This window comes from Miniopterus schreibersii (assembly GCF_964146895.1).
Source record: "Miniopterus schreibersii genome assembly, chromosome: 2".
NCBI classification, from domain to species: domain Eukaryota; kingdom Metazoa; phylum Chordata; class Mammalia; order Chiroptera; family Miniopteridae; genus Miniopterus; species Miniopterus schreibersii.
The window spans coordinates 21199350-21215460 of NC_138102.1; the positions used below are offsets into that span (position 1 = coordinate 21199350).

At 38.4% G+C, this 16111-nt stretch overlaps 1 protein-coding gene across 1 annotated transcript in view; it reads left to right on the plus strand.

Moving 5' to 3' along the window:
• The window catches only part of LOC308553632 (disintegrin and metalloproteinase domain-containing protein 5-like), a 77623-nt gene extending 71386 nt beyond the window's left edge, over positions 1 to 6237 (plus strand). The window contains exon 25 of the mRNA XM_081129655.1: positions 6078 to 6237. Coding sequence (XP_080985781.1) covers positions 6078 to 6090 — 13 coding nt within the window. The 3' untranslated portion in view covers positions 6091 to 6237. The remainder of the gene's footprint in view (positions 1 to 6077) is intronic.
• The last annotated feature ends 9874 nt before the right edge of the window (positions 6238 to 16111 follow it).

The window sequence follows — 16111 nt, forward strand, 5'->3', positions numbered from 1 at the left end:
GAAATGGTTTTAGTTTTTGCCCATTGATTATGACATTGGCTGTAGGTTTGTCATATATGGCCTTTATTATGTTGAGGTATGATCCCTCTATTCCCACTTTGCTGAGATTTTTTATCAAAAATGTTGTTGGATTTTATCGAATCCTTTTTCTGCATCTATTGATATGATTATGTGATTTTTATCTTTCAGTTTGTTTATGTGATGCATCATGTTTATTGATTTGTGAATATTGTACCAGCCTTGCATCCCTGGAATAAATCCCACTTGGTCATGGTGTATGATCTTCTTAATATATTGCTGAATCCAATGTGCTAATATTTTTTTCATGATTTTAGCATCTGTATTCATCAGGGATATTGGACTGTAATTCTCTTTCATTGTAGCGTCTGGTTTTGGAATTAGTCTAATGCTGGTCTCTTAGAAAGAGTTTGGAAGTGTTCGTTCCTCTTGGATTTTTTGAAAGAGTTTGAGGAGGATAGGTGTTAGTTTTTCTTTGAATGTTTGGTAAAACTCCTCTGTGAAGCCATCCAGGCTAGGGCTTTTGTGTGCTGGGATACCTTTGATTACTGTTTCAATTTCATCAGCAGTTATCGGCCTATTCAGGTTTTCTGACTCTTCCTGATTGAGTGTTGAAGGGTTGCATTTCCCGAGGAATTTGTCCATTTCCTCCAGTTTGTCCAACTTGGTGGAATATAGTTGTTCATAACAATCCTTTGTATTTCTGTTGGGTAAGTTGCTATTTCCTTTCTTTCATTTCAGATTTTGTTTATTTCCGTCGTGTCTCTCTGTTTCTTCATGAGTCTGGCTAAAGGTTCATCAGTCTTGTTTATCTTTTCAAAGAACCAGCTCTTGGTTTCATTGATCTTTTGTATTGATTTTTTGGTCTTGATGTCATTTATTTCTCCTCTGAACTGTATTATTTCCTTCCTTCTACTAACTCTGGGCTTTTCTTGTTGTTCCCTTTCTAAGTTTTTAAGTTATAGGGTTAAAGAGTCTATTAGAAGTTTTTCTTGTTGTTTGAGGTAGGCTTGTAGTGCTAGCATCTTCCCTCTCAGGACTGCTTTCATTGTGTCCCATAGATTTGAAGTTGTTGTGTGTTCATTTTCATTTGTTTCCAGGAAGGTTTTTATTTCTTTCTTAATCTCTTTGGTAACCCATTCATTGTTTAAAAACATGCTTTTCAGTCTCCATGTGTTTAAATGTGTTTTAGTGTTTTTATTGTAGTTGATTTCTTTTTTTCTTTTTTAAAATTTTTTATTTATTTATTTTTTTTATCTTTATTGATTTCAGAGAGAGGAAAGGAGAGGGAGAGAGAGACAGAAACATCAATGATGAGAGAGGCATTGATCGAGCCCACAATCTTGGTATGTGCCCTGACCGGGAATTGAACCCTGATCGCCTGGATCCTGGGTCGACGCTCAACCACTGAGCCACGCCCGGCCTGGCAATTGTAGTTGATTTCTAATTTTATGCCATCGTGATCTGAGAAGATGCTTGATATGATTTCAGTCTTCTTGAACTTAAAGAGGCTTGTTTTTTGTCCTAAAATGTAGTCTCTCTGAGAATGTGCCGTGTGCGCTTGAGAAGAATGTATATTCCGCAGCTTTGGGGTAGAATGTTCTGTAAATGTCGATTAAATCCATCTGATCTAGTGTATCATTTAGGGTCACTGTTTCCCTGTTGATTTTTTGTCTGGAAGACCTATGCAGTGAAGTCAGTGGGGTGTTAAAGTCCCCTACTATGACTATTGCTGCCAATCTCTCCCTTAAAGTCCGTTAGAAGGTTTTTTATAAACTTAGGTGCTTCTATACTGGGTGCATATATCTTTATCAGGGTTATATTCTCTTGCTGGATTGATCCCTTTAGTATTATTTAATGACCTTTCTTGTCTCTCATTATGGTCTTCATTTTGAAGTCTATTGTGTCTGATATGAGTGTTGCTACCCCAGCTTTTTTTTTTCATTTCCATTTGCATGGAAAAATTTTTTCCATCCCTTCACTCTCATCCTGTGTGAGTCTTTTGTTCTGAGGTGGGTCTCTTGTAGACTGCATATAGTTGGGTCATGTTTTCTTATCCATTCAGCCACTCTATATCTCTTTATTGGGGCACTTAATCTGTTTATATTTAAGGTTATTATTGAAAGATACGTATCCACTGACATTTTGTTTCTTTATAGCTGTTTCTCATTCTCTTTATTTCTACTTCTAATTATAGCAGACCCTTTAATATTGCCTGTAATGCTGGTTTTGTAGTGATAAATTGTTTAACCTTTTTTTGTCTCAGAAGTTCTTTACTTCACCATCCAGCCTGATTGATAATCTTGCTGGACAGAGTAGTCTTGGTTTCAGATCCTTCTTTTGCATTACCTTGAATACTTCATGCCATTCCCTTTTGGCCTGTGGAGTTTCTGATGAGAAGTCAGATAACAGCTTTTCGGGAGCTCCTTTTAAGTAACAGATTGCTTTTCTCTAGCTTCCTTTAAGATTCTCTCTTTGTCTTGGATTTTTGACATTTTAATTATGATGTGTCTGGGCGTGGGCCTCTTTGGAATCTTCTTGCTTGGGGACTGTCTGTGCCTCCAGAGCCTGTGTGCTTTTTTCCTTGACCTGGTTAGGGAAGTTTTCTGCCATTATTTCATCAAACAGGTTCTCTAACCCCTGCTTACTTTCAACCTCTGGCACTCCTATAATATGAATATTGTTATGTTTTATGCTGTCCCACAGCTCCCTTAGACTGTCCTCCTGTTTTTTCATTGTTTTTTGTTTTTGGGTCTCTGTTTCAGTGATTTTTTCTACCCTGTCTTCTAATTCACTGATCCGATCCTCAGCTTCTTCTAATTTGCTGCTTATTCCTTCTAATGTATTCTTTATTTCTACTGTGTCATCCTTCATTGCTGACTGGTCATTTTTCATAGTTTCCAAATCTTTTTTCATGCTGTTGAGCATCCTTACAATTAGTATTCTAAACTCTATATCTGAGAGATTGCTTATCTCCATTTCATTTGGCTCTTTTTCTGGAGACTTCTCTTGCTCTTTCATTGGGGCTTGTTTTTTGGTCTCCCCATTTTGGCTAAATGTTAGGTAGATCTGCTAGGATTCTCAGTCTTTTTGGAGGGTCTCTGGTACAGGCCAGTGTCAGGTGCAGTTTGTGACTGGCCCTGAATACCCTGATTGGGGCTATCAACAACCCCAGGCTTGAGGTCTCCACTGCTGGGGCTGGATGGGTTTGGACAGGACCGAGATGCACAGCAAAGTCTGTTTTTCTAAGGCCTGGGTCCCAAAACAGATCAGGCAAAGACTCAGAGCAGCCTGAGGTTTGCCTCAGTCTGCAGACTGGTTAATCTGATTCTCTTAATGAGCCTCAGGCTATAGAAGCTCCACAGGTGGGGCAGCTGGTTGTTATCAGTCTCTTAACAAGCCTCAGGCTATAGAAACTCCTCTGGGTAGGGTGAGAGGATCTCCAGGAGGGTGGGGCAATTGCTTCCCCCCTCAGCCAAAAGCCAAAAGTTTGCCTCCCAAGAAAGATGTCCCCCACAGTCTAGGGGAATGACTCTCCCCACACAGCTGCAGTCCACTTCCCTCTACCTGTGCCGTATACGGCCCAAGGTGAGTGGCTGCACAGGAAACGTTGTGCGTTGGCTCTTTAAGAGGGTGCCTGCAGTTTCAGCTGCCTCTCCCTGGCAGATAGAAACCCCGGCTGCTTTTCACAGCCAGATGTTATGTGGGCACTTTTCTCAGTTCTGGTGCTCTGGGCTGGGAAGCCCATCCTGGGGTTTATGCCCCAGAGTCCTCAGTGGAAACTCCCTACAGCTGAGATATCCCTCTGGACCTTCAGCTGCTGCCTGTGAGAACCCAGCCAGCCCTCTTGCGACCACACTTCCTACCAGTCTCTTTGTGGTCTCCACTAAACCAAATGGGGATATCCTGGTAAACTCTTTTTTTTATAGGTTTAATCTTTATTGTGGAAAGTATCACAGATACCCCCTCCCCCTCAGTCTGTTGCATGTTTCAGTATCTCTGAATCTGTTTTGTTCATCAGTTTATTTTGTTTGTTAGGTTCCGCATATGAGTGAGATCATGTGATGCCTGTCTTTCTCTCACTGGCTTATTTCAATTAGCATAATACTCTTTGGGAAGATCCACGCTGTCCCAAAGGGCAAGGGATCCCTCTTTCTTAGGGCTCCATAGTATTCCATGGTGTAAATACTTTTTTATCCACTCATCTACTAATGGGGGTTTGGGCTCTTTCCAGATCTTAGCAATTGTAAATGACAGTTCAGCAGTTTAGCATCACCGAAAACTCTTAGGTTTCAATCAAATTTGTAACCTACATTTTTATTTTTAAAACTATCTTATGTATCATATTTAAATTTTATATTTACTTTATAATGCAACATTTATTTTCTAGACTTATGACAAAAGAAATTCCCCATGAATTTTGAGTCTTATTATCTAAAATATTTTTCTTTCCTTTTCCATTTAACTTAAAGCTGATTGTCTTTACTTCTCCTTTTTTTATCTTTTAACTTTAAAACTTAGCCTCTTCTTTTCCAACATCAATTATCTATTTTAGGTTTCTCTATATTTTAAACTCAATGAAAATCTATTTTGAATACATGGGTACAGAGAATTGAGAAAAAGATTCTGAAATGTATATGAAAGAAAAATAGGGATATCCAGGTGAAATGTAGATCGTTTTATGTTCAAACTTCATATTTCTGATTGTTAATATATTATCAAATATTTATTAAAATATCTAAATTACCTTGGTAGACGTATGAATTAACGATACATTTTCGTAATCAAAACACAAAGATGATTTCCATTAACAATATAGATGCATATCTTAAATGTTTTTCTAAATATACATAAAAATACTTTTTTTTAAAATTTAGGTGCTATTATGGACCATGTTCCCTATCTTAAAAGTAGGCCCATATAGTTCTTTTCTGACATTCGGTGTTTGAATTTAAAAATGAAAAATACTTTATTTTAAAATCCATTTTTATGAATAATTAGAGTACTTCCAGTTTTTCATTGTTACATACTCCCTGTAAATAATATCCTTAAATGGATACACATTTTGGAGCAATTGTTTGATTATAGTCTCAGAATAAATCTCTAGAAGAGAGATTGATCAAAGCATAAATAGAGTGTGTACACTCTTATCTCTTACTGATATCTATTGCCAAATTACCTAGTTGTAATGATCACCACCAGTGTGTATGTGTCATGTTGTAACTTCATAAATTATTTACTTTTAGTCAATTGGACACGTGATTGGTATATTTTCTGAGAGATAGTATATCTTAAGTTTTACAATTTTTTTATTATCCTACTGATTTTTATTTTTATTTTTCATTATGTCATATAGTAAGGAGCTATTTCTATAAAGAGTATGGCATAGAAATAAAAAGTATGCATTATTACCATATGGAACTAGAGGCATTATTGAGACTCCTTTTAGTATTAGGGATGCTTGGTATATTTTTACCTTCTTCCATCTCTTACTTCGCTGATTTTTCTGTTATGCAAGTTGGGTTTTTAGATCTAGCATACTGTTAATAAATTCCTATTTTTTAAACATCATTTCTCTTGGTTCCAAAAATATTTTGTCATTTTTGCTCTTGTACTTAAGTTTACAACAAACATTTTAACCTTATTTGATGCTTAACTAGTTTAATTTTTCATAATTCTGAAGTGATTTTAGATTTTAACGATCTAAAGATCCTCTTCACCTGGAGTCCTTGGAATGCCCAAATATTGACTTGACTCTCCTTTCTTAATTTATTCAGTTAATTGTATGTGTATCAGAGTGTGTGAATCATCGTACTAAACATGGATAAATAAACACTTAGAGTATTTATAAAGCCGTTTCTCTTATAAAATTCAGAGTATTTGCAGTAGAGGTAATAGATAGTTGTTTTTTCTGGATTTAGTTTTCATTTCCATGATCGTTTCTTTTCAGTTATCCATGCCTTTTAAACTACTTGTGTTAGAAATATGTTAGCTCAGAAAAAAAGAAGCAGCTCAGATAATTTTGTTTGTGTTGTATTTTGTTTCGCTTTCTCTTACAGCAACAGTCTCTGACAACCTTGGCCTGGAGAGGGGATAAATCCAAATAAATAATCAGAAACTGGCTAAACCAAGAAGAGAAAAACATAATTTATTCCTCACCTCTGATGTCACTGCTGAAGGTTTAAATTATGAAATAATAAATCATCTGCATCTGAATCACCTGAATTATGTCTGGTGTCTACTGTATTTTCAGCCTCAACTTTCGCCCTACTACTCCAACTTGAATGCAGAAGAGGGTCTGAATCAGGGGAGAGCAGCCTAGGGCCCTCATCCCACGACAGCAGGAGGGCCTGTCGGCTCAGCCTCATGATGCAAGGATAGAGAATATCCCCTTTCCCTTTGCCCTTTCTGGTGACCTGAATCTCCCTCCCTCAGTCTGGCTTTCCTCCTTCCGTCAGAGCTCCTAGCCTTCAGTTGGCTTGTGACTTGTCCCAGTGGCATTTACTGAGATACGATATGAATACAGTCCTTCTCTTGTTACTGCTTCTCCTCTTTGAAAGCTGTATGCCCTCTTTAGTGTGTTAAGATACCTGTTACCAAATATTGCCTTGATATATCATGAAGCTAAGGAAGCAAAAGCATCAGAGCCACTTGCTTGCATAGGTTCTTTTCAAAGTCATGGGCCTAATTTTGTATTCTTTTTCTCAGAGTTCATCAAGCTTTATATAGCTCAGGAGCCACTGAACCTAGATCTGCTTGTTCCTCAGCTTCCTTGGAGTGGTGTATTGGAGGCAGTTCATGTCAGCTCACGAGAGCTGATTGTTAAACGATTAGAAATTTTGTTTTTATTAAAAAAATAAAGACAAGTATTGGCAGGGATGTAAAGAAATTGGAACCATTGCATGGTGGGAATATAAAATCTGCAACTGTTACGGGAAACAGTATGGAAGTTCCTCAAAAAATTAAAAATGGAATGACTATATGATCCAATAATCTCACTTCTCAGTATTTATTCAAAAGCATTGAAATCAGGATTGCAAAGAGATATTGGCTCTCCTGTGTCTATTGTAGCATTATTCACAATAGCTGAGATGTAGAGACAACTTAGATGTCCATCAATAGGTGAGTGGATAAATAAAATGTGATATATGCACCTTTGAAGGCTGAATGGAATACTATTCATCCTTTTAAAAGAAGAAAATCCGCAACATGCAACGACAGGGATGAATCTTGAGGACATTACACTAAGTGAAACAAGCCAGTCACAGAATGATAACTATTGCATGATTCCCCTTATATGAGGTAGATAAAATAGTCAAATTTATAAAATCAAAGAATAGAATTGTGGTTTCCAGGGACTGACAGGATGGTGAAATGGGTAGTTACTAACAGTGGGCATAAAGTTTCAGTTAAGCAGTATGAATAGGCTGTAGATCTGCTGTACAACATTGTATCTGTAGTCAGTAATAATGTATGGTACACTTAAATTTTGTTAAGAGAGTAGATTTCATGTTAAGGGTTCTTGCCACAATATTTTTAAAAATTCAGAAGTTTTGTGAGTCATTATTAAAACATCAAATTACATAAATGTAAGTAAATTAAAAACGAATATTTAAAGCATATCTTAATTATTTTATTGTATTTTACTCTCTGTTCTTGAGATTATGGCTATTGTATCTGTAGTGAAATTACTATACTGTGGTGTGCAACTGGTGTCTCTTCCCAACTCCGCCTCTAAAAATATCAAGTGGCAGCCTGAAATCGGCCTTCGCTGAAACTGGTAAACCTATAAGTCCTTTTCCTCCCAGAAAGACAGTTGTGTAATACCAAGTGGCTCTGGGCCAGGGTGAGCTTGGGACTTCTTATGAGGCAGCATTTCTACTTTCTCTGGTGCTTGCACTGAAATTGTAGAAAGAAGTGAGGAGCAAAGAAAGAGTCAAACATGGAGTAGAAATGCCTTGCCCCAAACAATTTGGGTCTTAAATTTGAAAAGGGAAGTGGGTGCTGAAAATGAGGATTATGCTAAAATAAAATTTTTCATACAGTAAGACAGCTTCTCTATTACTCATAACTCCATATAAATTGTGTAGAAGGCCAGTGAAAAATTTGAAATCATGTAGTTGTGTAATTATCTGAGGAATTTCCTTCCTAATTGAGAAACATAAGGCTTAGTAATTCTCTATCGGTAAAAGTCTATACCGTAATGAAGATATAATCCACTATGAAGTCTTCATTTAGGAATAGGTGTAAGCTCACATAATTCTAAATGTAAAGCCATTTCCTCCTTGCTTAACTGCAGACAGGCTTTGATCCAATGCAGTTTTCTGAAATTCCTCTGGCAAAAGTATCACTTACCTCTACAGTGTTAAATTCCATGAATTCCTTTCAGTCCTTTTTTTCCTTTTATAGTTGATACTTGGTTATTCTGCATTTGAAATGCTCCATCTTTCATTTCTGAAACATTTCCATCGCTTCTGAATCCTAGTTGTGTATCTGCCTCTGAGAATTCTTTAACAGTTTGCTTTGTGTCTTAGTATCCTTAGAAATTTTACTTTTTCTGTACCAATAGCTGACGATGTTATATAGGTCTTCTGGAGGTTTTCCTGTTGTGTTTATTTTGCATTCCCTGGCTCCCTCCTCTTGTACTAGAATCTTTGGTTCATGAGAATAGCTTGAGGAAGATTCTAAATACGTGTTTGTTTTTAAATTTATTTAATATTCTAGTGGCTCTGATTTTAAAAGGGATTTGGTGATTTAAAATTTACACCGTCATCATGATCTTCCTTGCCTATAAATCTTTCCATTATAAAGGGGATATTTATCTCTGAAATTATTTTTCTACCATCGACTCTGCTGGTATTTTACTCTGATCCTAAAGTACCCCTTTACTGGTTTGGTTCATTTCCTCCATCATCTAGCTGTTGTGGATGCTGCTGCTAATGGCCCACTACAGACTTCCCTAGAAGATTGCCTTGGGGTATTGGAGATACTTCCTTCAGAATTCTAGGGGGAATTCTGAAAAGTGTGAGGATTCACAAACTCCAGTTTTCACGTTTCAAGGCACAGTAGGCTCTGTGGTACAATTCCTCTCCAGATCTCCCTGTAGGATCAGGCTGAATTTAGACTTCACTTGAAACTCTATCCATGTTTAACTATAGTCCTTGCCAGTTCTGCTTCCCTCACTCTCTCACAGGTTTCTCCTGAGAGCATTTCTTCCCTAAGCAACTTGCAAAAATAATTATCATTTTAAATTCAGCTTCTCATGAATTAAGTCAAGACAGTTGGTACCAGAAATTGGGTGTTTCTAGGAAGCCTACTCTCAGAATTGGAATCTAGATATAGGTTACCCACCATTCGGCTTGTAATGACACTGTGACTGGTGACAGGTGGAATATTGGTAATTTCTAAATGCATAGCAGTGAAATTACCAAGACTTTTAGTTGTTATGGTAAATAAATGGAATAGATGTACTGACTAGTGCATCAGCTCATGTGTTTGACAGCTACAGGAGAAACGGTAATTATATGGGTGTAGAATTGATCAGTATCAATAATATTGAAAATTGCAGGGTCATGCTACTTAATCATTAATTTTATGATTAAGCTTGAATGTCAGAGGACCTGCTTGATAGTGAGAGTCACCTCTTGTAGCTAGAGGACATATATTGTTGAATGTCTGGGGCTTAGTTGAAGAGTTCCAGAACATCAAAGGTTAAGTGCTATTGATCTGACCAATGAGTTTCAACATCTCCAGAAGGATAGCAGAAGTTCACCTTTGCCTAGGATGGACAACTGTTTAAATTTGTGATTTCACTATATTAATTCTTCTGTTCTCTGTCATAATATAGTAAAAGGGATCTAGATCATCTGGACATCCCATAGAACATCATGTTGGTTCACTATACCAATTACATAAAGTTAATTATACCTTAAAAAATTGGCAAGTATTCCAGATACTTTGGTAAAATACATGCCCCCAGAGGGTGAGAGACACCCTATGCAGATTCAGGCACCCAATGCTTCAATGATATTTTTAGAGGTCTAGAGGGCAGTGGCATGCTGCAACATTCCCTCCAAAGTAAAGAATAAATGGTTGCACCTTGGGCCTTCAGTCACAAAGAAAGGGTCACAACACTTGGTAGGCCTCTTTTGGTTTTGGAGGCAGCATAATTTTCACTTGGGAATGCTACCCTGACTCATTTATTGAATGATTTAGAGGACTTCCGAAGTAAGAAAGGTCTACATGAGATCCAGGTTGCAGTATTGGCATCTCTGCTGCCTGGGCTATATGAACCAGGAGACTCCATGGCCCTAGAAGTATTTATGGTATAAATAGATGCTTTGTAGAGTCCAGTCAAGCCCTAATAGAGTTTTGGTGCAGAATTTTGGGCTTTTGGGGCAAGGCTATATTGTCATCATCAGAGAACTATATACCATTCAGAAAAGCAGTTCCTGGTATGCTACTGGTCTTTGAAAGGGACTGTGAATCTGAACATGAGATGGTAAATGACTGTGCAACCAGAACTACCCATCAGGAACAAGTGTTACTAGATTCACCAGATCATAAAGTTGGCTGTACCCAAGGGCACTATATTTGAGACTGAGATTGAGTTGGGCACAAGCAAATTGCATGAGTAGATCTTCATGACATCCCTTACTCTGACTTAATGCCTTTCTTAGCTCACAGTTGTTGACTCATGACAGGTCCCAATAAGCATGTAATGAAAGAAGAAAACATAAACTGAGCTTTGTTTGTTAATGAGTTAGCTTGGTATATTGGTGTAAACCAAAACTGTATTGTTGTGTCTCTACCCCTACAATCAGTGTTGGCCCTTGCAGACAGTGGATAGGGGAACTGTTCCCAGTGGGAGAGCCTCAGGTGGTACACCTGGTAATCCAGGTTGTGTTGAGAAGGAAGTAGGCCAAGATAAAAACATACATGGACTCATGTCTGTGGTGCATGGTTATGAGTTTTAGGGAAGATTACAATAGAGATAAAGTACTCGTCTCATTACAGCATAGCAAGGGAAACATGACATCAACTTGACTTATCACGTGTGATGTTAACCTTCTGTTTCATTTCTACCACCTATTTGACCTTTTAACAGCCTGTCTTATTGTATTTTTTTTATTCCTCACTTGAGGATGGGACTTGTACCCTGAGAAATAATTAGGAAATAGAAATAAACTCTGAAATGTTAGAAATTATACAATTGGCTGATAGGTATGTTAAAAGCTATCATAAATATTCTCATGGATTTAAAAGAATATTATCACAATAAGAAGAAAAATGGGAGATATAAATGGGACACATGGAATTTCTACAAATGGGAAAATACTGTAACTGAAATAAAAAATTCTGCCAATGGAATTAACAACATAAAAGACACATCAGAAGATAATATCAGTGAACTGAAAGAATAATAGAAACTATACAAACTGAAGAAAAAAGATAAAAAAGATTGAAATATGAACCAGTGACTCAGAGGATGCTATCAAATGGTTCAACATATGTGTAATTTGAGCAACAGAAGGAGAAGAAAAGGAGAGGAGGCTGGAAAGACTTATGCCTTTCTTTAATTTTGAAAAAATTTAGACATTTTCAAATACAGGGTAGGGCAAATGTAGGTTTACAGTTGTTCATATGGAAAATAATACAATAAGTAATAGATAATAATACAAGGAATAATAATATAAGAATAAACTCTTTGTTTTGCCAACTCATAACTGTAAACCTAATACTATGTAGTCTGATAGGTCACTTGTAGGATATCATACTTACCTTTCAACCCCAGACCTGCCGGGACTCAATTTATTTCCTATTAGGCATTAACGTAAGGTAGCTCTGCTGGTGATTCAAATATGGCACCTGCCTCCGGCTGTGTGCAGGGAGGACTCACCAAAGGAGCCATGGCCTCTGCCAGCCCTTCTGCCTGGGAGGAAGCCGCCCCTCCACCTCTCGCCCGGATCTCAGGTAGGTTAGTTCCTCCCCGAGTGTCCCAGGTCCTTTCAAGGTGCTGCCCGGCGCTGGGCTCAGAGGGAGCGTCCGAGTGAGTCTGTGCTGGGCCCTTTAAGAGGAGCTGCTGGGGCTCCCGCAGCCTCCGTGACCCTCAGCCACAGTCCCGGCTGGTTTCACAGCCCAGAGTTGTGGGGACGTCTCTTCCTGGCCCTGGAGCCCTGGGCTGGGGGCCTGCTGTGGGGCTGGGACCCCTCATTTCTCCGGGAAACCTCCACCGCGGAGATGTCCCTCCCGGGTTTAAACCGCATCTCAGGGTTGCAGCCCCCGTCCACCCCCGTCTCTGCCCTTCCTACTGGTCTCATTGCTTCTTCAGTTCCCTGGTTGTCGGGCTGCTGTTCAGCTGGATTTCAGGAGGCTCTGAGTGATGATGGTTCCGTATTTTAGTTGTAATTTTGAGGTGGTTGCGGGAGGAGGCGTGTACAGCTGCTACCTACGCGGCCATCTAGTTTCCTCTCCTGTTAGCAGGCTTTCGATTACTTTGCTTAGAAGATCAGACCCAGGCACTTGCCTTCTCCTCCATACTCCGGAAGTATCCTGCCTCCCCACACTATGCCCACTTGCCAAAATCAATGAATGTATTATAGGGTTCTAGGTATTTCTACAGTAAGTATTTTAGCCACAAACATGTTTGCTGCAAGCATCTTCCCCCCACACGTTTTCACCACACAACGAATTGGCTGTAAGGCAAGTTCACCATGAAAGATAAAAAATAATTGGTTGACAGTTTAGTTTACATTTCACAGACTTAATGTATTTGAACTAGTTGTCAGTTTGGTTTCATTTCTCCATTGACAAAGTTCTTGCAGTTCTTCCCATTTTTATATTATAGAAATCTTAGCCCTCATTATGGTCTATACAGTGGTGAGTAGAGGTGGTGGTCCTAAAATATTGGATGGTGACAACTGCGTATAAAGCCAGATTGAATACTATACTAGAAAATAATCACATACCAGTTTGCACGTCTTTCCCAAACACAGTCATCCCTCCCACCTGTCAAAACCAAAAGTTGGCACCCTATGGCAAATACAAAAGAGGTGGCTACCAATTCACAACAGTCTTTGAGCATTAATTATTGATTCTTTAGTTGGAACCTGATGCTCTCAAGGAGGGAAGAATTGAAGCAAAAAAGAAAAAGTCTGATGCCAAATGAAAAGACGTATCAACAAGGAAAAAATTGTATATAACACAATGAATGGAAAGCTTCAACGACAATGTATTTTCATTCTTCTCAATAAAGTCTTTTAATTTTATGATTAAATTTTTATGTGTCATTTTGTCTTTTTAAATGTCCGTCTTTTATTTTTGATGATTTTATTTTTTATGCATAAATTGCCTTACAGCCAATTAGTTGTACCGTGAAAATGCTTGTAGCAAAGATGTTTATAGCAAACATGCTTAAAGTGAAAATACCAGGCATGGGATCACAGCCGTGTTGTTTAGCCATTCACTTCCTGTTTTAAGGGTCTTACATATTACTAATTGAGTGACTTTTAAACATCATATTTCTGATTATTTTTAACACATGTTTGTTTATCCATCATCTAAAGATAAAATTGAAACTCCAGAATATAATATCCATGGCCCTCTACGATGTGTCACTGACCACCCTAAATAGCCTCAACTTCTGATTCTCTCAAGCACTTTATTATTTTTCCACTCTAAACCTCTGACTCCAAAGACAACATGTTCTTTTGTGTATTTCCTCTTGCTTTCTCTCTCTCTCCCTTATACACAGTAGGCTCTTAGTAGAGGATGGCCAGCTTGAGTTTGGCTGCTTATCTACAATAATGTGAGAACCATATCCACATTTAGTAACCTGGAGAAATGAAACTATATCCTAAAGAGTTACAAGGGACAAGGACACGCTCTTAATAAGCCTGAAATATTATCAAATTTACCTTGTTAGTAAATAAAAGAAACATGAAGTAAGCTGATCACTTTAATTGAAAATGAAATCAGATCAAACCTAATTATACCGACACAACACAAACCCTCTGCACGATGAAAACGTTTGTCCTACTGTTGTATCCTTGTAAACATTGCCAGTACTCTGGGAATGCCTCATTTCCCCCAGGCTCTTTCCAAATACAGCAGAATTTATTGATGCATATAGTGAGGTCAGGTAATGAATTTTCAAGGTCATTTGGCAAATAGGAGCCAAAACAGTTTCTTTTGATGCCTCCAGAAATCTCTGCATAATGGGTTGCTTCTGCTGAATTCATTAACTTCCTCACCATGCTGTCACCAACTAATTTTTCTGCTTACCCTCATTCTAGTCTACATTTATATAACCCACACTGGATGTTCAAAACACTGTAATAACTTTGCCTCAGGAATCTAGAAAATAACTTTGAGGAAAATAGAGGCGCCACATTCCCCTTTTTATTGTCCAGAATGAAGAGCTGTAATAACTTTGCTTCATGTCTGTGAAATGACTCGAGGACCCAAGTTCCTGACAGAGAGTTTGCTACTCCTCTATCTGGGTAAAATTTTACATAGACATTTACAAAATATTTTCCCTTGGGCTGTTTTTACTATGGGAGCTGCTAGCAAAAACAAAAAACAAGAAAGGAAAAGATGACCACATAGTGTGTACAATGTGTAAGCCCATCAGAGCACCATTGGGAAGGGAAATGCTGCCTTTTGATAGCCAGTCTTTCCAGGCAAGTTATTCCCAGGCACATCCTCTTAGTGACTTTCTGTGTCTCACTGTGCCTATTCCATTCCTCTTGCCTTATAGTTTGTCTTATTCCTATTAGCTAGTTATCTATAAACCAGATTCTTATGAAAAATGTAAAACCATAGATGGATTTGGGATCATGTATGTAGTACATCAAATAGTCAGACACTCTGTATTATATAAAAGGATGTGCCCCTGTAACCAAAAAATACTAGGAAATTTAAATTTGATCTTGTTCTAAGTAGTCAGAATCTGGAGGACTCGATCATCAGTGCATCCATCTTTTTAAGGACATTTGTGAAAAACTTAAGAAACTATTGTTGGCTCATGAAGCTCTGGATCCATGCTGACACCTATGTTGCAATCATGGAATCTTTACTTTCAGGGAAATACCTAGAAATGGACATTTTGCGTCTGCTACAACAACGTAACATCTAAGAGATTTTTCTAGAGAACTTGTTATTCATATAAAGTAATAAGACTGCGTTATAGGATTTCAGGGCTACAAGAATGAGGAGCCCCGCCAGGCGTGGCTCAGCGGTTGAGTGTCCACCTAGGATCCAGGCGATCGGGGTTTGATTCCCGGTCGGGGCACATGCCTGGGTTGTGGGCTGGATCCCCAGCAGGGGGTGTTCAGGAGGCACCCGATCAATGACTCTCTCATCACTGATGTTTCTGTCTCTCTCTCTCCCTTTCCTTTCCTCTCTCTGAAATCAATAAAGATACATTAAAAAAAAGAAAAAAAAAAGATGTGGAGCCTCCAGTTTCACTCATTCCACACAGCCACCCCTGCTAATTCTGTCCAACCCAGTTGCTAGGTATCTGAAAGTACACCATTAAGTTTTCATCCCTTGAGAGTTCTGGTTTCTATTAAGAAGTTTCCTTTTCTTTAGGTAATACTAGGAGGTAACACTAGAAGGACCAAATAGTTTATCATCTAAGCTGTGTGAAAGATTGAGACTGTGTGACATGAGCATGAAAGAGGACACCTCATAAATACATTAGAGCAATAACAAAAGGCAGGAGCCCAGGCTCTCCAGGAGCTGGGGATATACACTCACTCTTGTTGACACCTCAACATCGTCTGAGTACAGGATGGGGCAAAAGCAGGTTTACAGTTGTGAGTACACAAAACACAGAGTTTACTCTTGTGTTATTATTTATTAATTATTGTAGTTTGCACATGAACAACTGTAAACCTACTTTTGCTCCACCGGTGTATTTGGCTCCCTTTATCACTCTACTAACCCCCACACCTCTTCCCTCTGGGAACCACCATACTGTCTGTTGTCTGTGTTTATGAGTTTTTGTTTCACCTGTTTGTTCATTACGTGCCTTCAGTTTTATATCCCACAGGAGTAAAGTCATGTGCTGCTTACTTTTCCTGTCTGACTG